This window comes from Thamnophis sirtalis, unplaced genomic scaffold (genome assembly GCF_051295495.1).
Source record: "Thamnophis sirtalis isolate CommonGarterSnake01/CBP01778 unplaced genomic scaffold, rThaSir2_p1.2 scaffold_2, whole genome shotgun sequence".
Classification (NCBI taxonomy): Eukaryota; Metazoa; Chordata; class Lepidosauria; order Squamata; family Natricidae; genus Thamnophis; species Thamnophis sirtalis.
The window spans coordinates 45,387,699-45,409,547 of NW_028261382.1; the positions used below are offsets into that span (position 1 = coordinate 45,387,699).

At 44.6% G+C, this 21,849-nt stretch overlaps 1 protein-coding gene across 2 annotated transcripts; it reads right to left on the reverse strand.

The window, feature by feature from the left end:
- Positions 1–3,382: 3,382 nt before the first annotated feature.
- Positions 3,383–17,446, reverse strand: LOC106554760 (solute carrier family 22 member 6-A). Of its 2 annotated transcripts, XM_087705277.1 has the most exons (10): positions 16,912–17,446; positions 15,624–15,727; positions 14,108–14,262; positions 12,494–12,662; positions 11,591–11,714; positions 10,494–10,609; positions 8,831–9,045; positions 5,941–6,049; positions 4,956–5,159; positions 3,383–3,572 (listed from the first exon to the last, which is right to left on the reverse strand). In XM_087705277.1, the coding sequence occupies exons 1-10, from the start codon at positions 17,290–17,292 to the stop codon at positions 3,482–3,484; spliced, it is 1,668 nt and encodes a 555-aa protein (XP_087561403.1). In that variant the 5' UTR covers positions 17,293–17,446; the 3' UTR covers positions 3,383–3,481. The 2 variants fall into 2 exon arrangements, with proteins under 2 accessions (XP_087561403.1, XP_087561402.1); XM_087705276.1 differs by lacking the exon at positions 3,383–3,572 and having other exon boundaries at positions 4,828–5,159.
- Positions 17,447–21,849: the final 4,403 nt, after the last annotated feature.

A 21,849-nucleotide genomic window follows, 5' to 3' on the forward strand; every position in this document is an offset into this window, starting at 1 on the left:
CCACCCCCCTAGCCAAGCAGGAGACCCTACACCATTTCCTTGTCTGCCCTTCAGGTGCTTTGGAGAATAGCTTGACCTCCTCCTCTCTGTGGCAGCCCCTCAAATAGTGGAAAACTGTGTCTCCCCTGGTCCTTCTCTTCACTAGACCAGCCATGCCCAGTTCCTGCAACCATTCATTGTCATGTTTTAGCCTCCAGTCCCCTAATCTTCTTTATTGCTCTTCTCTGCACTCTTTCTAGAGTCTCAACATCTTTTTATAGTGTGGTGACCAAAACCGGATGCAATACTCTAGGTGTGGCCTTACTAATTTCGAACCAATTCCGTTGTATTTAAGTACAATGACAATAAAGATTATACTTATACTAAGGTTTTATAGAGTAATGTTAGTACCTCCCTTGATCTTGATTGCATCCCGATGGCCCGCTTTATCTAGACTGGGTTTATTTGCATTTAACCAGGTGAGGGAACGAACCATTTGATGCCATGAGTTAAAATCTAAATCGGCTGGCTTGATCACGTTTGCACCCAGGATTTGATTGATCTGATGAGGCATGCTGGGTGACTCCAGAATGGTGAACAGAGAAAATGAAAGCGGATGTATATCGGTAGTCCAAACTCTGGACTTTAATTCATTTTACAGAGCAGAGCTGGGCCCCTGAATGTTTTATCCAGGGTAGATATGTTGAGTTGGGGTTTCCAGCAGGACTAGCAGATCAGGTAACCATTTTGTTCCTTAGTCCATCCTTCAGGTAAATTCGCAAGGTTTTTGTTTTTTTTCACCATGCACCTGTATACATCCCAACTAGACTGTGTGTGTGTGTTTGTGTGTGTGTGTGTGTGTTTGTTTTGTCATGTTTATGTAGTGCATATTGTAGGTGGTGACCCTTTAATGTATGTTTATTAGTGTATATTTAAACGTGACAATAAAGTTATTATTCTATACTCTATTCTTTATTCTGATATTCTATTCTATTCTATTCTTTTCTGCTCTACTCTACTCTAATTCTATTCCATTTTATTCGATTCTATTTCTACTGTGCTATATATTCTATTCTATCATTTATTCTGATATTCTACTCTATTCTATTCTGCTCTACTCTAATTCTATTCCATTTTATTCTATTCTATTTCTACTGTACTATATATTCTATTCCTATTCCTGTTCTGTTCTGTTCTGCTGTACTCTAATTCTATTCTATTCTTTCTACTCTACTATATATTGTATTGTATTCTTTATTCTAATATTCTATTCTAGTTTATTCTGCTCTACCCTAATTCTATTCTATTTCTACTCTACTATATATTCTATTCCTATTCCTATTCCTGTCCTATCCTGTTCTGTTCTGTACTGCTCTGCTGTACTCTACTATTCTATTATATTTCTAGTCTACTATATATTCTATTCTATTCTTTATTCTGATATTCTATTCTAGTCTATTCTGCTCTACCTTAATTCTATTCTATTCTATTTCTACTCTACTATATATTCTATTCTATTCTTATTCCTATTCTGTTCTGTTCTGCTGTACTCTAATTCTGTTCTATTCGCTTCTATTTCTACTCTACTATATATTCTATTCTATTCTTTATTCTGATATTCTATTCCTATTCTGTTCTGTTCTATTTTGTTCTGCTCTACTCTAATTCTATTCTATTCTATTCTATTTCTACTCTACTATATATTCTATTTTATTCTTTAATCTGATATTCTACTCCTGATCTGTTCTGTTCTATTCTATTCTATTCTATTCTATTCTATTCTATTGCATAGAACAGTCTATACTTATGCCTAGCTTAATGAAACCTAGGTTGTCTCTACATAGTTGCAATAAGCAACGAAACAAAGAAAGAAAGAAACGATAATTTGGGTTTTTAGGGGCTAAGTGATCTAGGGGAGTATTGCGCAACCATGGTAATTTTAATCTGGGTGGACTTCAACTCCCAGAATTCCTCAGCTGGCTAGGTTTATTTCTGGGAGTTGTAGTCCACAGAAGTAATCTTAAAGAATGCAGGCTGAGGAATTCTGGGAGTTGTAGTTCATCCAGCTTAAAGTTAGCAAGGTTGAGAAACACGGATCCAGGGTAAGACAAAATTAATTTTTCCTGTATCTCACTGCTGCCCCCTGACGACCATCATTTATATTGTCAGTTTAGGACTTTCTTAATTAAGTTTAAGAAGTTACTCTCCTTCATCAACAGGCTATGATATGGGTTGGGTGACACATTAAACCGGCGGTCACCAACTGGTGATCCGTGGACCACTGGTGGTCTGCAAGAAAATGTTGAAAAATTAAATTATTTGCATTTTTGATATTGCACTCAATTGGGGGTCCTCAAACTACGCCCCCTGGGCCAGATATGTGCAATGAACATGCTTGTGTTTCTACAGATAGTCTCCCTCTTCGGGGTCTTTTTATGGAGGACAGAGGGGGGCAGAAATTTCCACTTGGGGTCTGCTTCAGCCTCCTGGTGGGGGGCTTTGGGCGAAGGCTGGAGGGAAGCATCACTGGTGGTGAAGAGCTGGAGGGCCTCATTCCAGTGGGGCTGCATCACGTCCTGGAACGGGCTGACTATCTCAGCCCACTGAGCCTCCAGGCGCCGGCACCTGGCCTTGCACTCCCGCAGGCTTTCCCTCTGCTTGGAAAGCCTATGCTCCTAGTCCTCAGTGAGGTGCTTCTGCTGAGCCTCCTTCTCGGCCAGATCCAATTTGAACTGAGCTGTTTTGCCAACTCTTTCTCCAGGTGGCTGCTTAGCTCCGGCAACTGCTTCCTGTGGGGGCCCTAAGGAGCCCAGACAGGCAGGCGAGGAGGGGCTGGGAGGGGCGAGTAGAGGCTGGCGAGGTGCCTCTCGACGTGAGTGACATGAATTTGCCCACGCCCACCCAGTCACATGACTACCTAGCCACACCCACCCAGCCAGTCATTAGGCAGATCATATTAATTGTCCGTGGGATTTAAAATTATGAATTTAGTGCAGTGTTTCTCAACCTTGGCAACTTGAAGATGTCCGGACTTCAACTCCCAGAATTCCCCAGCCAGCGAATGCTGGCTGGGGAATTCTGGGAGTTGAAGTCCGGACATCTTCAAGTTGCCAAGGTTGAGAAACACTGATTTAGTGGTCCCTGAGGTCCGAAAGGTTGGTGACCCCTGCATTAAACTATCTGATAGCCCTGCCAATTTTTGCTTGGGCTAGTGTATTAAGGGGATGTGGCCATGCTTTGCAAACAAGCGGATTGAGATTAATTTTTTTTTAAAAGAAAAAAGACATCAGACAGAATGAACGTACAGAGAGTAGAATATCTTCCAAACGGCTTCTAATTCCCCCCTCCCCTCCCTGTAAATCCAGAATAGGATTGGACTCCTTCATCTTCGTGGCTGCTTCTATACTCAGGAGAATAGATTCTTCCCAAGTGTGACACCGTCCTTGGTCTTCACAGATCTTCGTGCAAAGGGAGGTCCTGGAATCAATATTTTTCTCTCCTTTTAAGCGCTGGTTTTCTGGCTTTCGGGCTTGCTGGAGAGCAAGAGGCCCTCCGTTTGCGGGGAGTCCAGCTTCTGACTCTTATTCCGCGATCTGTGCAGAAGGGGGGGGGGGGGAAGCAACGATGCCATTAAGTGTTGATGGGTTTTCAGAGAGGCTTCACCAACTCAGTGGGCGAACAAGCCGTTGACACAGCTGCATTACTGAAATGTTAGTTGGTTTTAAGCTTCGGACAGGGGAGGTTTGATCAATGTATTCTTGGCTTTCCAAATCTGGAGAACTTGGGCCCCGTTTGGCCATCATTTCAAAGATAGGTTCTTTCCCTAAACAGCATGAACAAGATGGGGGGGGGGGGGGAAAGCAGTGGGAGTAGGAGAGATTTTCGGCTTCCTGCTGGCTTCCCCATTGAATTTCCCTGTGGGAATCTGGCAGGCAGCATTGGAAATTTTGCTTGCTTACTTGTTTACTTCCTTCTTTCCTTCCTTCCTTCCGTCCCTCCTCCCTCTTTATTTCCCTTTCTTCCCCCTACCTTTTTTCTTTCCTTCCTTCCTTCCTTCCGTCCTTCCTTCCTTCCTTCCTTCCTTCCTTCCTTCTTCTCTCCCTCTCTCTTCCTTTCCTTTCCTCCCACTTTCTCCTTTCTTTCTTTCTTTCTTTCTTTCTTTCCTTGCCTCCTTCCCTCCTTCTTCCTTTCCTTTCCTTCCTTCCTTCACTTCCTCTCTCCCTCCCTTTCCTTCCCATCCTTCCCTTCCTTTCCTTTTCTCCCTCCCTCCCTTCCTGTTCCTTCCCTCCTCCCTCTTTATTTCCCTTTCTCCCCCCTACCTTTTTTCTTTCTTTCCTTCCTTCCTTCCTTCCTTCCTTCTTCCCTCCCTCCCTCTTCCTTTCCTTTCCTCCCACTTTCTCCTTTCTTTCTTTCTTTCTTTCTTTCTTTCCTTGCCTCCTTCCCTCCTTCTTCCTTTCCTTTTCTTCCTTCCTTCACTTCCTCTCTCCATCCCTCCCTTTCCTTCCCGTTCTTCCTTCCCTTCCTTCCCTTTTCACCCTCCCTCCCTTCCCGTTCCTTCTCAGCAGACAGATAAGAGGCTGATGTTGAGTGGGAAGGAAGCAAGGGATTGCTAAACTGACTGGGAAACTGTCACAGAACAATTAAGTTCCTGCAATGCAGCAGCAGTCAGTAGTTCTGAAAGCAGCTAGAACTTTCCCCAAATTTCATTCCCTCAAGATTTAGGGGTCCTGGTTTTTGGATGCATTCTGTGTAAGTTAGCCTATTTAAAGCACCTTGCTTCAAAAACTATCATGCTCTAGTTAAAGATGGCAATGGGAGTTTTAATAGGATATAGGTTGTTGCTATTATTATTTTAAATCCTTCAACCCATCAATTGGCTTTCATGCTAAAGAAGAGGAATCAGGATGGGAAAGAGAAGGTCTTTCAGGGTTCCAGGAACAATGCAAAAAAAATCTGGGACCACAGTTTTTTCTCACCTGTTCTCCACCTGCTCTACCGTTTCCGGCAAAGGGATGTTGCGAGTTTCTGGCAAAAAGGCTGCCACAATTCCAGATATGATGGGAGCCGCACCGTAGATAAGATTGGGCAGGAATGGGATATATTCTCCTGTCATCTTCACCGCCGGAGCCACGATGCCTCCGATGCGGGCCATGGTGTTGCTGAGACCCATACCGGTTTGCCTGCACAGGTAGACACCAAGCAAAAGGGATTGGTCATGCTGCTTGAACTCATGGAGGTGTTGTGGCCAATCAGCAGCCAGCATTCGGACAGTGAGGAGGGTTGGGGAGGAACATGGGCCAGTCCTGGAGTCTGGGGAAGGCTCTGATGAGGGCTCTGTGTCGGAGGCAGAGAGGGGGCCAGGGCCGTATACCAGTTATCAGCTGCCTTCGGAGTCAGACATCAGTGAGGCAGAAGAACAGCTGGAGCCTGTTCCCAATGTGCGCATGCGCAGAGCTGTCAGAGGAAGGGAAGAGCTAAAGAACAGGGGTCGACTAGGGAGGAAGGCCATAGGTGGCCGATGAATGGCCCCTCCCAGAGGGAATAAAAGAGGAGCGAAAGGGGAGTGGAGTTTGCAGGAGTCCATTAGTTCACTTCATTGGTTCGTGACCCTCCGAGACTCCTGGCCAAATTCTGCAGATATCGGCCTGGCAGCTCTCCAAGCCAGATAAGGTCTGTGACTGTAAATCCTCCCTTGAAAGACTCTGCTGGAGGTGAAGGAGCAGAATTCACAGTCAATTAAGAAAAGGGGATTTTGTCGGAGCAACAAGGAGTTTGCTTCATTGCTCCTGGGAAGCCTCAGTCAGAACAGGAGGTATCATACTCGGCTCAATTTGAACCCCTGTTTTTTTTCCAATGACAACTCCACAAGCAGCTATCTCGCACCCACTTTCCTTCCATGGGAGGCCAAATTATCTTTTCACAGTCACCTGCCCTGCGGTTTCCCCCGGTTTGTTCTCTCACCGAAGCACCGTCGGATAAAGTTCTCCAGTGTATAAATAGATGCAGTTGAACGAGGCACCTAAGCAGCCCTTCCCGAAAACGGCCACAGTGGTCCGAAGGGTCTGCATATCTGGGAGAAAAGGAGAGGTCTGTGGTGAGGAGCATTGCTCTCTGGAGGGGGGTTTCATTGGATGCCCACCAACTCATTGATTTGAATTAATCAGGATTGCTTTGAACTCTGGTGCTGGAGAAGACTCCTGCATTGAGTCCCTTGGGCTGCAAGGCCATCCAACCGGTCAGTCCTAGAGGAGATCCACCCTGGCTGCTCTTTAGAAGGCCGGATCCTGAAGAGGAAACTCAAAGACTTTGGCCACCTGATGAGAAGGAAGAAGGACTCCCTGGAGAAGAGCCTCATGCTGGGAACGATGGAGGGCAAAAGAAGAAGAAGGGGACTTCTTCTATCTATCTGTCTGACTGACTGCCTACCTATCTATCAACTTACCTATCTACCTACCTATATAATTATCTATCTATCTATCTATCTATCTATCTATCTATCTATCTATCTATCTATCTATCTATCTATCTATCTATCTATCCTCTATATCTATCTGTCTATCTATCATTTATCTATCTGTCTGTCTGTCTGTCTGTCTAGCTATCCATCTATTTATCTATCCATCCTGCGAGTCCCTTGGACTGCAAGGCCATCCAACCGGTCAGTCCTAGAGGAGATCAACCCTGGCTGCTCTTTAGAAGGCCAGATCCTGAAGAGGAAACTCAAATGCTTTGGCCACCTGATGAGAAGGAAGAAGGACTTCCTGGAGAAGAGCCTCATGCTGGGAACGATGGAGGACAAAAGAAGAAGGGGACTTATTCTATCTATCTATCTGTCTGACTGACTGCCTACCTATCTATCTACTTACCTATCTACCTACCTATATAATTATCTATCTATCTATCTATCATCTATCTATCTATCTATCTATCTATCTATCTATCTATCTATCTATCTATCTATCTATCTATCTATCTATCTATCTATCTATCCTCTATATCTATCTGTCTATCTATCATTTATCTATCTGTCTGTCTGTCTGTCTGTCTAGCTATCCATCTATTTATCTATCCATCCTGCGAGTCCCTTGGACTGCAAGGCCATCCAACCGGTCAGTCCTAGAGGAGATCAACCCTGGCTGCTCTTTAGAAGGCCAGATCCTGAAGAGGAAACTCAAATGCTTTGGCCACCTGATGAGAAGGAAGAAGGACTTCCTGGAGAAGAGCCTCATGCTGGGAAAGATGGAGGGCAAAAGAAGAAGGAGATAGCAGAGAAGGAGGGGGCTGGATGGTGTCACCAAAGCAGTCGGTGTGAGCTTAGATGGACTCTAGAGGATGGGAGAGGACAGGAAGGCCTGGAGGAGTGTTGTCCAGGGGATCGCGATGGGTCAGACACTGCTTCGCAACTAACAACAACAAATCAGGCTGGCCTCCAGAAGTCATGAGTGCTCCATCACTGGAAGACATTGGACAGCCTTTTGTCCAGAATGGTAGAGGGTCTCCTGCTTGAGCAGTGGGTTAGACTAGATGACCTCCAAGGTCCCTTCCAACCCTGTTATCCTGTTAATTAAGCAGGGGAATGGCTTGCCCTCAGAAGTTATTGGTGCTCCATCACTGGAAGTCTTCAAGAAGACACTGGACAGCCCTTTGTCCAGAATGGTAGAGGGTCTCCTGCTTCAGCAGGGGGATGGACTATATGACCGCTAAGGTCTCATCCAACCCTGTTATTGTATGTTGTATAATGGGGGGGAACAACGTTCCAGATTTTCATAGAGTTGACAGTGATATCCAAAACGTTGCTGGAACCACAGCTTAGTTCAGTAATGGGATCCAACTGCCATCATGGACACAGAGACGCTGTCCATGGTTCTGAATCGGCCGATGGATCAGATCCAGTTTCCATATGAAAGAATTGGTTCTGTTTGTGAGAATATCTGGTTCTTTGGTTTACTTTGCTCACAACATCACAGGCCACCTCGGTCTATCGTCACATTTCCAATCTGGTGCTGAGACATTATTATTTGCTATCATTTGTATGTTGCTTTAATCTAAAGGACCCTCTACCGTTTTTCAACCTGACCAACTTGAAGATGGGTGGATTTCAACTCCCAGAATTCCCCAGCCAGCATGCTTTAAGAGGGGTAGACGTCAACTCTCAGAGTTCCCCAGCCAGCATGATTTAAGATAGATGAACTTCAACTTCCAGCATGTAGGCTGGGGAATTCTGGGAGTTGAAGTCCACCACCTCTTAAAGCATGCTGGCTGGGGGATTCTGGGAGTTGAATTCCACCCCTCTTAAAGCATGCTGACTGGGGGATTCTGGGAGTTGAAGTCCACCCCTCTTAAAGCATGCCGACTGGGGGATTCTGGGAATTGAAGTCCACCCCTCTTAAAGCATGCTGCCTGGGGGATTCTGGGAGTGGAAGTCCACCCCTCTTAAAGCATGCCGACTGGGGGATTCTGGGAGTTGAAGTCCACCCCTCTTAAAGCATGCTGCCTGGGGGATTCTGGGAGTGGAAGTCCACCCCTCTTAAAGCATGCCGACTGGGGGATTCTGGGAGTTGAAGTCCACCCCTCATAAAGCATGCTGCCTGGGGGATTCTGGGAGTGGAAGTCCACCCCTCTTAAAGCATGCCGGCTGGGGGATTCTGGGAGTTGAAGTCCACCCATCTTAAAGCATGCTGGCTGGGGGATTCTGGGAGTGGAAGTCCACCCCTCTTAAAGCATGTTGACTGGGGGATTCTAAAATTTAAAGCTTCCTGAGCATGAGGCAGAAAACCAGAAACCTTCTGGAAGTTTCCCCAAAACCTTTGAATTCTTGTATTGCACCACTCAGACCCAAAGTTTTTCTCACCTTGAGGGATGAAGATGTTGGCCAGGATCGTTAACCCAGCCAAGATGAGGGCAACAGCTTGGGTAAACCTGCGCCCGATGTAGCTGATTGTGAGAACCGAAATAAACTTAGCTGGGAAGTCAACAGCTCCAAAAAACAGTTGAATCAGGTAGATGTTACCGCCGAAATTCTGCAAGTCCATCACCAGCCCATAATAAGCGAAACTGGTGGAGAACCTTGGAAGGGGAACAAAGGAGAACAAAAATGAATAAATAACACAATGAATAGAATAGAATAGAAAAAATAGAATAGAGTAGAAAAAAACAGAATACAATAAAAAAATAATAAAACCATATAAGTAAATTAAAATAAAAATGTAAAGTTAAATATGCAATAATGAAACAGAAATAATGAAATAAAAAAATCAAATATAAAATAATTAAATAAAAATAATTGAATAAAGAATTAAATTAAATTAAATAGAACTAATAAACTAACATAACGTAAATTATATTATAGAATAGAATAAAATAAAACAAATAAATTTAAATAAAAATGTAAAATAAAATATGCAATAATGAAATATAAATAAAATAGAATTAAAATATATAATATAAAATAAAATAATAAAACATAAAGCAAAATAATCAAATATAAAATAATTAAATAAAAATAGTTGAATAAAAAATTAAATCAAATTAAATAGAACTAATAAACTAACATAATGTAAATTATGTTAGAATAGAATAGAATAAAATGAAACAACATAAATAAGAATAAAAATGTAAAATAAAATATGCAATAATGAAATATAAATAATAAAATAAAATGTAAAATATTTAATATAAAATAAAATAATAAAAAATAAAGTAATCAAATATAAAATAATTAAATAAAAATAGTTGAATAAAAAATTAAATAAAATAGAACTAATAAACTAACATAATGTAAATTATGTTAGAATAGAATAGAATAAAATGAAACAACATAAATAAGAATAAAAATGTAAAATAAAATATGCAATAATGAAATATAAATAATAAAATAAAATGTAAAATATTTAATATAAAATAAAATAATAAAAAATAAAGTAAAGTAATCAAATATAAAATAATTAAATAAAAATAGTTGAATAAAAAATTAAATAAAATTAAATAGAACTAATAAACTAACAACATAAATTAGAATAGAATAGAATAAATAAAATAAATAAAATAAATAAAATAAATAAAATAAATAAAATAAATAAAATAAATAAAATAAATAAAATAAATAAAATAAATAAAATAAATAAAATAAATAAAATAAATAAAATAAATAAAATAAATAAATAAAATAAATAAAATAAATAAAATAAATAAAATAAATAAATAAATAAATAAATAAATAAATAAAATAAAATAAAATAAAATAAAATAAATAAAACAACATAAATTAGAATAAAAATGTAAAATAAAATATGCAACAATGGAACATAAATAATAAAATAAAATGTAAAATGTATAACATAAAATAAAATAATCAAACAAAAAGTAAAATAATAAAATACAAAAAGTAAAATAATAATATACAAAATAATTAAATAAAAATAACTGAATAAAAAATAAAAATTCAGTTCAACTCAATGCCAGCTCAAGCAAAGTGGAAGGAGAGAGGGGTTTTTTTCATTTTCCCTAGAGCTCACCAGACAAAGCAGACGCAGAGAGAAATCCGGCGCATGGTCGGAGTCCGGACCAGATCGAGTACCGAAACCTTGGACGTCATGGAGGCCAATTCCTCCTTCATCTTGGATCTCAGAAACTGGAAGTGGGGGCGGGGGGGGGAAACAGGATACATTTCAATGCTTGGTTGAGTTTTTCAATCTGCGGGTGCTTTTTAATAGTGTGCAAAGAGCCACACCCAAAAACCTGGTCCGAGGCACCAGTAGTCCTCAACTTACGACAGATTGCTTAGCGAACGTTCGAAGTTACAATGGACTCCCCCCCCCCCCTCCCAAAATGACCTACCACTTAGCTTTGAAGTTTGGATATTGCCCCTCCCTCCCCGGCTCTTGGGGAGCGTGTCATGTGACCACATATTGGCCTCTTCAACAACCGCCTGGGATTTAACGGCTATTCGCAGTACCTTGCTGCGAGCCGAGGTAGCGCAGTGGTTAGGGTGCAGTACTGCAGGCCACTTCAGCTGACTGTTATCTGCAGTTCGGCGGTTCAAATCTCACCGGCTCAAGGTTGACTCAGCCTTCCATCCTTCCGAGGTGGGTGAAATGAGGACCCAGATTGTGGGGGCGATATGCTGACTCCGTAAACCGCTTAGAGAGGGCTGAAAGCCCTATGAAGCGGTATATAAGTCTAACTGCTATTGCTATTGCTGTCAAGGGACTGCGACTTATGACTGTTTTTTGGCTTTTATGACCGGTTTCTGGGGGAAAAAACTGGCCCAGAGAGAACAGTGAGTTCACTTAACAAGTGCTGGGTTCACTTAATGACCATCCCGAAAAAGGTTGTAGAATTGGATCTAGACGCGCGGCAAGCTGCTTTACAAAAAAAAAATATCACAACTTAGGACCACAATTGCCAGCCTCAATTGCAGTCATAACTTGAGGACTACCTGTATTGTGAAACCCCACAGGGAGCTCTCAACCTACGGCTATTCATTCTCACGACGGTCTGGAATCACAATGGCACTGCAGAAGAGACTTACGGCCGGTCCTCGCACTTTCGGCCCACGGCCGTATGATCAAAACGAGGCGCAACTATGGAAATCAACAGAATTAATCTTCACCTCAACATTTAGCTTTCCAGCAGCTTCCTCTTTCCCGTTTAATTTGGCCACCCTCTTGAGTTCCGTCACAGCCTGCTCGAGCTTCCCGGCTGTTATCAGCCAGCGAGCTGATTCAGAAAGCCACCTGTGGAAGGATGGAGAAAAAGGAAAAGAGACCACAAGGAGAGTCACGCCGAGGTTTATCAACTGTTTCCCAGTTAATGTTGAGACTCTAGAAAAAGGGCAGAGAAGAGCAACAAAGAGGATTAGAGGACTGGAGGCTAAAACATACGATGAACGGTTGCAGGAACTGGGCCTGGCTAGTCTAGGGAAGAGAAGGACCAGGGGAGACAGGAGAGCATCTTCCAATATTTGAGGGGCTGCCACAGAGAGGAGGAAGGGGGTCAAGCTATTCTCCAAAGCCCCTGAAGGCCAGATGAGGAAGAATGGATGGAAACGGACCAAGGAGAGATTCAACCTGGAAATAAGGAGGAATTTCCTAACAGTGAGAACCATCAACCCATGGAACAGAAGTTGCCTTCGGAAGTTGTGGGAGCTTCATCCCTGGAGGCTTTCAAGAAGAGACTGGGCTGCCCTCTGTCAGAAACGGTGTAGGATCTCCTGCTTGGATGGGGGGGATTGGACTAGATGACCTCCAAGATCCCTTCCAACTGTTAATCTGTTTTCCAGAATCTTGGGCGGGTGGTCGGACTAGAAGACCTCCAAGGTCCCTTCCAATTGCAGTCTGTTAAGTCTGTTAACCCAATGCTATGGTTTCCAACTCGGCAAATGAGCCCGATAATTGAAAATATGGTATTACATCCTTGGTTTCCTCACTGAGGACTAGCGCATTGCTATGGCTCTTAATGAAGGCTGAAATTGGGGACAGGAGATGGGGAAAGCTTACTCTCGTGTCCTATTTACCAAGAATAACAGAAGAATAAGAAAAAAGGCAGAGAGACCGCCAGTTGCAAGTGATGCCAATCTCGGAAAGTATATGCCAGACCGGCCAGGACGAGCTGCCCAGTAGTGTACGAACAGCCGTTGATCGTCCCTAGCACTGGACGAGTCTTCGTGGGCGTCCACTCCACACCTGTTGGGAAGAATAGAACCAGCATTCAAAGCTGCCCAAGTTAGGGGAAAACTCAAAATTGGCAAGTGGAAAACCACCAGGGCTGCCAACAGATAAATTTAGCAAGAAAACAAACCCCACACTCCAAAAATAATAGGATAACAGTGACTTCATTGTCTGTGGAGATCCCCAGTCATCCCAAAGGTGCTTTTTCAAGAGGCAACTGGACTTTCTTGTTTTTTCTCTGAAGACATCTCGCTTCTCTTCCAAGAAGCTTCTTCTGCTCTGACTGGATGGTGGGGAAAGGGAAGGATTGATCCTCCTTGCAGACAGCTGGTCATTTGCATCCTTTTAGAGGGTCGTTGAGGCCACTTGGAGGTTTATTTGTGTCTTCTTTAAAGACCTCTCGCTTCTCTTCCAAGGAGCTTCTTCAGTTCTAACTGGATGGTGGAGAAGGGATGGATTGATCCTCCTTGCAGAGAGCTGGTCATTTGCATCCTTTTAGAGGGTCGTTGAGGCCACTTGGAGGTTTATGACCAGCTGTCTGCAAGGAGGATCAATCCTTCCCTTCCCCACCATCCAGTCAGAGCAGAAGAAGCTTCTTGGAGGAGAAGCGAAAGGTCTTTAAAGGAGACACAAATAAACCTCCAAGTGGCCTCAACGGTTCCACCACAAAACCGCATTCGACTAAACCGCGCTCGACGAAACTGCGTAGCTGACGTCATCAACAGGGCGACAACAGCATGGAGACAGAAGCACGCTGTAAACGCTAAACCTAAAATTAACCCCTAAACCTAAACCTAACCCCCCTAAACCTAATCCTAAACCTAACCCTTAATCTAACCCTAAACCTAACCCTAACCCTTAACCTAATCCTAAAGCTAACCCTAAAGCTAACCCTAAACCTAACCCTTACCTTAAGTTGAATTGGCTTGCTTTCAAAGTGCTATTTAAAGCGCCCTTCTTTCTCCGCGCTGGCTGTTGTCGCCCTGTTGATGACGTCAGCGACGCGGTTTAATCGGGCGCGGCTTAGTCGAGCGCGGTTTTGATGGGTCATGGGCCTCAACAACCCTCTAAAAGGATGCAAATGGCCAGCTGTCTGCAAGGAGGATCAATCCTTCCCTTCCCTACCATCCAGTTAGAACTGAAGAAGCTTCTTGGAGGAGAAGCAAAAGGTCTTTAAAGAAGACACAAATAAACCTCCAAGTGGCCTCAACGGCCCTCTAAAAAGGATGCAAATGACCAGCTGCCTGCAAGGAGTATAAATCCTTCCCTTCCCCACCATCCAGCCAGAGCTGAAGAAGCTTCTCGGAGGAGAAGCGAAACGTCTTCAAAAGAAAAAACAAGAAAGTCCAGTTGCCTCCTGGAAAAAAAAGCACCTTTGAAGGCCTCCTATTCCTGCCCATGGAGGTTCCTTTTACAGCTCTCCCCGATCACGTGGCAATAGTTTGATCCCAGGGACTCACACAGAGAGACGCCGTTGAGCACGATGCCGGAAAAAGCCATCCCGGTGAGAAAACGGAGGATGCAGTAAACGCTGAATTTGGGAGCGAACGCAGTCGCGGTGCCAGTTGTAGCCAGCTGCAGGTAGCACCACAAGAGGATTGGCCGGCGACCGAATCTGCAAGGGGGCAGGAAAAGGAGGAACGCCAGAACAAAAGTGGGGAGGAAAGAGAATATTAGGAAGGAAGGATGGAGCCGAAATTCGGTCTCCCGTTCTCATTTTCATCCCGCGAGAAAATTGACCTCTGAAGTTTCTTTCCCGAGGTCACACAATCCCCTTTTGAGCCAAGGTGGCGCGGTGGTTAAATGCAGCACTGCAGGCTGACTGCTAGATCAGCAGTTCAGCGGTTCAAATCTCACCGGCTCAGGGTTGACTCAGCCTTCCACCCTTCCGAGGTGGGTAAAATGAGGACCCGGATTGTTGTTGGGGGCAATATGCTGACTCTGTAAACCGCTTAGAGAGGGCTGAAAGCCCTATGAAGCGGTATATAAGTCTACTGTTATTGCTATTATTGCTATTCCGATGAGTAAAATCAGGGCGATCCACTTAACAACCGTGCTACTAACTCAACAACAGTGGCGATTCCCTTAACAGCTGCAGCAAGCCAGCTGTTGTAAAATGGTGCCAATTTCACTTAACCAATGCCTCGCTTATAAGCAGCAGAATATTTGGGCTCGATTGTGGTTGTAAGTCGAGGATTATCGGTCGTGCAAAACGGGCCCACGTTTTTGAGATGTTTCCTGCCTCTTCAATCTGCGAGCTTTATTCCCGTTAGCGGGTTTAGCACTTAGCACTGCAACCTGATCTTCTAAATTAGAAGTAAATATTAATAGAAATATTTGATTGGGTCGTTCAATAAGACACCATTTTACAGAACAGGCAGAAGCTAAGTTATCCAGTTAATTATCCCCTTAGCGCCGTGATGGCAAACTTATGGCACGTAGTGCCCTCCCTGCGGGCATGCCAGTCGTTGCCCCAGCATGGGTGCACGCTTCCCCCCGGCCAGCTGGTCTTTGGCAGCGCATGCGCGGGGGACGGAGAGCAGGGTACATGCGGGGGACGCACACACACATGCGTGGGGGGAACGGTATCAGGGGTGGGTTCCTGCCAATTCTAACCTCTTCTATAGAAGAGGTTCCACAAATTTACCGTGCCGTTTAGAACGTGTTCCGGCCGCCTCCCCCCGCCCGTCCGCACCACGCTTTCCCCGTCCACTGCTCACTGATTGGCTGGCTCACCAATCACCCCGCCCGCTTCTAAGAGTCCTATCTTAACCTTAAAGTCTTAAAGCTATCAAGTTTGAACACCCCTGGGGTTTTAAAGGGTTAGGGGTGCAAGGGTCTTGTAACTTGACAGCTTTAAGACTTGCGTGCTTCAAATGCCAGAGTTTCTGAGCCCACATTTTGGTTGATCAGAGCTATAGCAGTTTCCCCCTTTACAACATGTTTAACTTGGGTATCGAAATTCTTGTCCCTCACCTGTCCGAGAGACCTCCGAATAAGATCCCGCCGACTAAAACTCCAGCCATGTAAATTGACTGCGCCATTTGCTTTAGTTTCCGGGATGAACAAACCAGATCCCACTGCCAAAAGGAAAAAGGAAAAATAAATAACATATATGTATGTATGTATGTATGTATGTATGTATATATATATATGTTATAACAAGACCAGCATACCTACACCCGTGAAAATCTACAAAAACATATGTATGTATGTATGTATGTATGTATGTATGTATGTATGTATGTATTTAGTGTCACATTTATCAGCACAAATACAACACACACAAACACACACACACACACATAATCCCACTGCCGAAAGGAAAAGGTATGTGTGTGTGTGTGTGTGTATGTGTATATATGTATATGTATATGTATATATTGCATTTGTGCTGATAAATAAATAAATGCAACACAAATATAACAAAGGCAACATTAAAAATGGCTTTCTGCCTGGATGGCTCTTAGGGTGAGTCAAAAGACAGAAAAGGGAAGCAGTATGCAGTACTGCCCCCTCCCATATTTGTCCATACCAGTGGTTGTGACACGGCTTGGCTGATAACAGATCAGAGCCTGTGGCCTAATGGCTAAGAGTTCTGCCTAGTATGTAATATATCCCAGGTTCAAATCCCAGTAAGGGTATGGCTAGCTGATGAGAGCTAAATAGCTTGAAATAGATCTATACTAGTCTCCCTTTATTTATCAGCACAAATTTTAAAAAACACAAATATAACAAAGGCAACAGTAAAAATATTGGGTTTCTGTCATGATGGACTTTTGTGACGAGCCGATTGACAGATGATGAAAGCAGTTAGCTTCCTCCCATAATTGGGGCTTACCAGGGGTTGTAAAAATCTAATAGATACCTTTCACCCTGGCTTGGCTGATAACGGATAAGAGCCTGTGGCCTAATGGCTAAGAGTTCTGCCTAGTATGTAATATAGCCCAGGTTCAAATCCCAGTAAGGGCATGGCTAGCTGATGAGAGCTAAATAGCTTGAAATAGATCTATACTAGTCTCCCTTTATTTATCAGCATAAATTAAAACACACACACACACACACACACACACACACACACACACACACTATATATAAATAGTATTTTATATACGTATATATAACTCATTATTTTCTTCCCCCCTCACCAAAAATAGAGTTTTGTCTTCAAAGTAGAGATGGAGGGGGGGGGAAGAGGCGTAGTTTCCCAGGATCTGTGCGTGCTACCTGATCACTTCTGGATGCAGGCAACCTCTGCTCTCACCTCTGTCACAATCGTCTCGTGGAAGATGCTTCGGTTGTACACCCATCCGTCTCTACACGGTTCGGTCTCCATCTGGGTTTCGTTCCCGGTGGTGCCGTTCGAACGCCACCATGGCTTCTGGCGGAAACGGTGGCACTCCGCCGGCTTTGGGTTTTCACCCATGGGAAGGGAGACCCCAAGGACAGCCTCATCTTCGGAACTCTGGTTCCTGGGAGCAGCGTCGCGGACAGTTGCGCAATAGTGATCCGGTGTCCCCGCTGTAAAGTTCTGCAGCATCATATGACAAGCCATCATAAGCACCGGGATGGAGATGAGAGACACGTAGACGATTTGGAAGCGTCCCATGCTGCCAACGTGTTCTAAGATCTCTGTGAAGCCCATGACGGAGCCCTGGAAGGATCAAAATTGGAGGAACCCTGAGTGAGAAGGTGGAGGAAAAGGATGTAGCACTTGGACCTCTTCCTGGTAGATGTCTATCCAACCTTGCGTTAACACTGGTTTTTTTAGGAAGGGCCTTAAACCAGTTTCTCCAAAGGGACTTAAGCTAGTTTCTTCAAGGGACCTTCAACCAGATCTCTGAAGGATCTTTAACCAGTTTCTCCAAAGAATCTTAAACCAGATCTCCAAAGGACCTCCAACCCAGTTTCTCCAAAGGACCTTCAACCCAGTTTCTCCAAAGGGTCTTAAACTAGAACTCCAAGGATCTTCAATCAGATCTCCAAAGGCTCTTAACTTGCTCTCCGAAGGACCTTCAACCAGATCTCCAAAAGACCTTCAATCAGATCTCCAAAGGCTCTTAACTTGCTCTCCGAAGGACCTTCAACCAGATCGCCAAAGGACTTTCAATTAGATCTCAAAAAACACCTTTAACCAGATCTCCAAAGGCTCTTAACTTGCTCTTGAAATGACCTTCAGCCAGATCTCCAAAGGCCCTTCAATTAGATGTCCAAAAAATTTTTTTAACCAGATCTCCAAAGGATCTTAACTTGCTCTCCAAGGACTTTCAACCAGATTTCCAAAAGATTTTAAACCAGATCTCGAAAGGACCTCCAACCAGTTTCTCCCGAGGATCTTAAACTAAACCTCCAAGGACTTTCAATCAGATTTCCAAAGGACTTTCAGCCAGGTCTTCAAAAGATCTTCAGCCAGAACTCCAATCAAACCTTCAATCAGATCTCCCAAGGATCTTCAACTCAGGTTCTCTTCCTCCAGAAAAGCAGGAGGTCCTTCTCTAGTAGCCACAAAGATGAAGGGTGCAGTTTTGGAATCCTCTTCTGGACTCAAGCAATACATATACCGCCTTCCCTAATCTTGGTGGAACGGGTCGTTCTCCATCCAGCAAAAAACTATTTTCTCTCTTTCCGTAGAAAAAGCCTCTTTTTGGGGGGCTGGGGGGAACCCTGGTCTTCCAAGAAGTTGAACCAGGACAGAGTCAAGTTCTACTTGAGCTCCAGGTTAAAGTGTGACAGCACCAGACGGATGGAAGTGTGAAAAAGGACACCGAGGGATCCAACTCCTGGTGTGACTTTTCAACCCAAAGAGCAACTTCACGCAAGAGATGAAGCCTCTTGACGGTGGGGTTGGGTGTATCATTCACATGGCAGTTGTTAGAGATTAACTGCGCTTGGAGGAGGTCCAAGGTCTTTTGGTGGTCATGGAGAACTTTGGAGGAAGCCGCAGAGATGCCTCCTGACCACCACGACGGAGTTTTGCAAGAAAAAAAATGGAGGAGGGAAGACCTTTCAGCCGTGTTTCTTGTTGACCTATCAAATCATCTGGAGAGGAAGAACATTTTCATAAAGTCACCAGCCCCATCTCTGGGCTCCGGCGTCGTAAAGCAGGGCTCTCCAAATTTGGCAGCTTTGTGGACTTCAACTCCCAGAATTCCCCAGCCAGTATGGCGAGCTGGCTAGGGGTTTCCGGGAGTTGAAGGCCCACAAGTCTTGGGAAGCTGCTAAAACTTCAGAGGTTTGAAGCAAAATCCTCTTTTTTTGCAAGTAGAGATCTGCCTTATAGTCTGAGTGGCATGGAAGATTGGCCTCTTTCAGAAACAGGGGTGGCCTGGGGTGGGTGGAAGCAGAGGTGGGCTCCTACCAGTAGTGGTATGCCAGCCTGGATCGCAGAACCGGCAGCGACCCAGGCTGGCCACGCCCCAAACCAATTCCCCGGTCACTGCAATCTTTTTTTTTTTAGTTCTGCACATGCGCCGAACAATTTCCATTGAACTGCACATGCGCGAACCGGCAGTAACACTGGCTGAAACCCACCCCTCCTTCCTTCCTTCCTTCCTTCCTTCCTTCCTTCCTTCCTTCCTTCCTTCCTTCATCCCTCCCTCCCTCCCTCCCTCTTCCTTCCTTCCCTCCCTCCTTCCTTCCTGCTTCCCTTTCTCCTTTCCTCCCGCCTTTTATTTTATCTTTTTTTCACACTTCAAAACCAACCAGTGCCCTTCCCCTCCCTTTCCTTCCTTCTTTCCTTCCTTTCTTCATTCATCCATCTGTCTCTCCTTCCCCCTTCCTTTTCCTTCCTTCATTCCTTCATCCCTCCCTCTTCCTTCCTTCCTTCCCTCCTTCCTTCCTACCTCCCTCCCTTTTCTTCCTGCTTCCCTTCCTACTGTCCTCCGTCCCTCCTTTTATTTTATCTTATTTTTCACACTTCAAAACCAACCAGTGCCCTTCCCCTCCCTTTCCTTCCTTCCTTCTTTCCTTCCTTTCTTCATCCATCCATCTCCCCCATTCCTTCCTTCATCCCTCCCTCCCTCTTCCTTCCTTCCTTCCCTCCTTCCTTCCTACCTCCCTCCCTTTTCTTCCTGCTTCCCTTCCTCCTTTCCTCCCTCCCTCCTTTTATTTTATCTTATTTTTCACACTTCAAAACCAACCAATGCCTTTCCCCTCCCTTTCCTTCCTTCTTTCCTTCCTTTCTTCATTCACCCATCTGTCTCAACTTCCCCCTTCCTTTTCCTTTCTTCCTTCATCCCTCCCTCCCTTTTCCTTCCTTCCCTCCTTCCTTCCTTCCCTCCTTCCTTCTTTTTCTTCCTTCCTCCCTGCCTCCCCTTTCTTCCTGCTTCCCTTCCTCCTTTCCTCCCTCCCTCCCTCCTTTTATTTTATCTTATTTTTCACAGTTCTGAACCAACCAGTGCCCTTCCCCTCCCTTTCCTCCCTTCTTTCCTTCCTGTCTTCATTCGTCCATCCAGCTCTCCTTCCCTCCTTCCCTTCCTCTTCCTTCCTTCCTTCCTTCGTCCCTCCTTCCCTCCCTCCCTTATCACCTCTCCATCTTTCCTCCCTCCCCTTCCCATTCTCCTTATACAATACAATAGCAGAGTTGGAAGGGACCTTGGAGGTCTTCTAGTCCAACCCCCTGCCTAGGGAGGAAACCCTACATCACTTCAGACAAATGGTTATCCAACATCTTCTTAAAGACTTCTAGTGTTGGGGCATTCACAACTTCTGGAGGCAACTTCTGTTCCACTGATTTAATTGTTCTCACTGTCAGGAAATTTCTCCTCAGTTCTAAGTTGCTTCTCTCCTTGATTAGTTTCCACCCATTGCTTCTTGTTCTACCTTCAGGTGCCATGGAGTATAGCTTGACTCCCTCTTCTTTGGGGAAACCCCTGAGATATTGGAAGACTGCTCTCATGTCTCCCCTAGTCCTTCTTTCTATTAAACTAGACATACCCAGTTCCTGCAACCGTTCTTCATATGTTTTATCCTCCAGTCCCCTAATGTGTTTTAGTCTCCAGTCCCCTTCTTGTTTTTGGAGGGGTAGACTTCACATCTGGTTCTCTTTTGCAAAATGCAAGACTTTCTTCCCCTCTTTATTTCTTTTCGGCTTGAAGTGAGATTGGATCGCAACTGTAGTGGTGGTGCCCAAGGAAGGGGGGGGCAGTCGCCTTCAGGAGGCAGAAGTAGCCCTCCTTCTGGGTCAGGTTGGCTCAAGGGTTGCATCTCAGCCACCCCACCCCTGCTGCACGCCCGCCTCACCCTTAACCTGGTTATCCAACACTTCCATGTTTTCCCATCCTCCAGATCACCCTCTAATCCAGTCTTCCTCAACCTTGGCGACTTTTCAGTCCTCTGGACTTCAACTCCCAGAATTCTCCAGCCATTTCCCCAGGAATTCTGGGAGTTGAAGTCCACACGGACTTAACAGTCGCCAAGGTTGAGAAACACTGCTCTAATTGAAACGGATGGCTTTACACCACACACTGCCCTCTGACACACAAACGCACATTTCCCCCCCCCCGTTCAACGCCCCTGATCGCAACCACACAAGCCAGCGTGATTTGAACAATGGACTTTATTCCCCTCATTTTCCCAATCCAGACGAAACAACAACTTATTAACTTCTCTGCTTGCCAAAAGAAGAGACAAAAAAAATTCCGCAAGGACAAATGACTGATGCCTTCTTGGTATAGTCGAGCCGTTGGGCTACCGTCTTGAAGAGATGGAGACCACACACACACACACACACACGCCTCCCCTTCGCAGCCTTGTAGAAGCCATGATTGCAAACTTCCAAAGGATGTTGGTTTATTTCATGGACGGCACGACCAGATGTGGCCCATCACTGGCGCCGAAGAATTAACTACCATTGGCTGCCTGAAAGCATTGGTGTTTTGCAAAAGCTAAGCAGGGCTAAACTTGGTTAATTCGTGGACGGGTGATCACGAAGGACCCATCTGAGAAATTGTTAAGGAAGGAAGGAAGGAAGGAAGGAAGGAAGGAAGGAAGGAAGGAAGGAAGGAAGGAAGGAAGGAAGGAAGGAATGGCTAGAGAGGAAAAACAGAGAAGCAGATAGATCTTTTGGTAGATGGAAGGATGGATGAGTAGAGGATAGAATGGATAGGCAGGCAGAAAAATATACTCTTACACCTTCCTTGGCCCCTCCCTCCCTCTCCCTCCCTCCCTCCCTCCCTCCCTCCCTCTCTCTCTCTCTCTCTCT

Excerpts from the sequence above, each read along its gene's own strand:
- LOC106554760 (XM_087705277.1), bottom strand. The coding sequence starts at position 17,292 with ATGGGCTTCACAGAGATCTTAGAACACGTTGGCAGCATGGGACGCTTC. Across the intron at positions 11,715-12,493 it reads TTATTCTTCTGTTATTCTTG|GTGGCTTTCTGAATCAGCTC; the intron begins GTAAATAGGACA and ends ATCCTTCCACAG. Across the intron at positions 3,573-4,955 it reads GTAGAGCAGGTGGAGAACAG|ATCGCGGAATAAGAGTCAGA; the intron begins GTGAGAAAAAAC and ends CCTTCTGCACAG.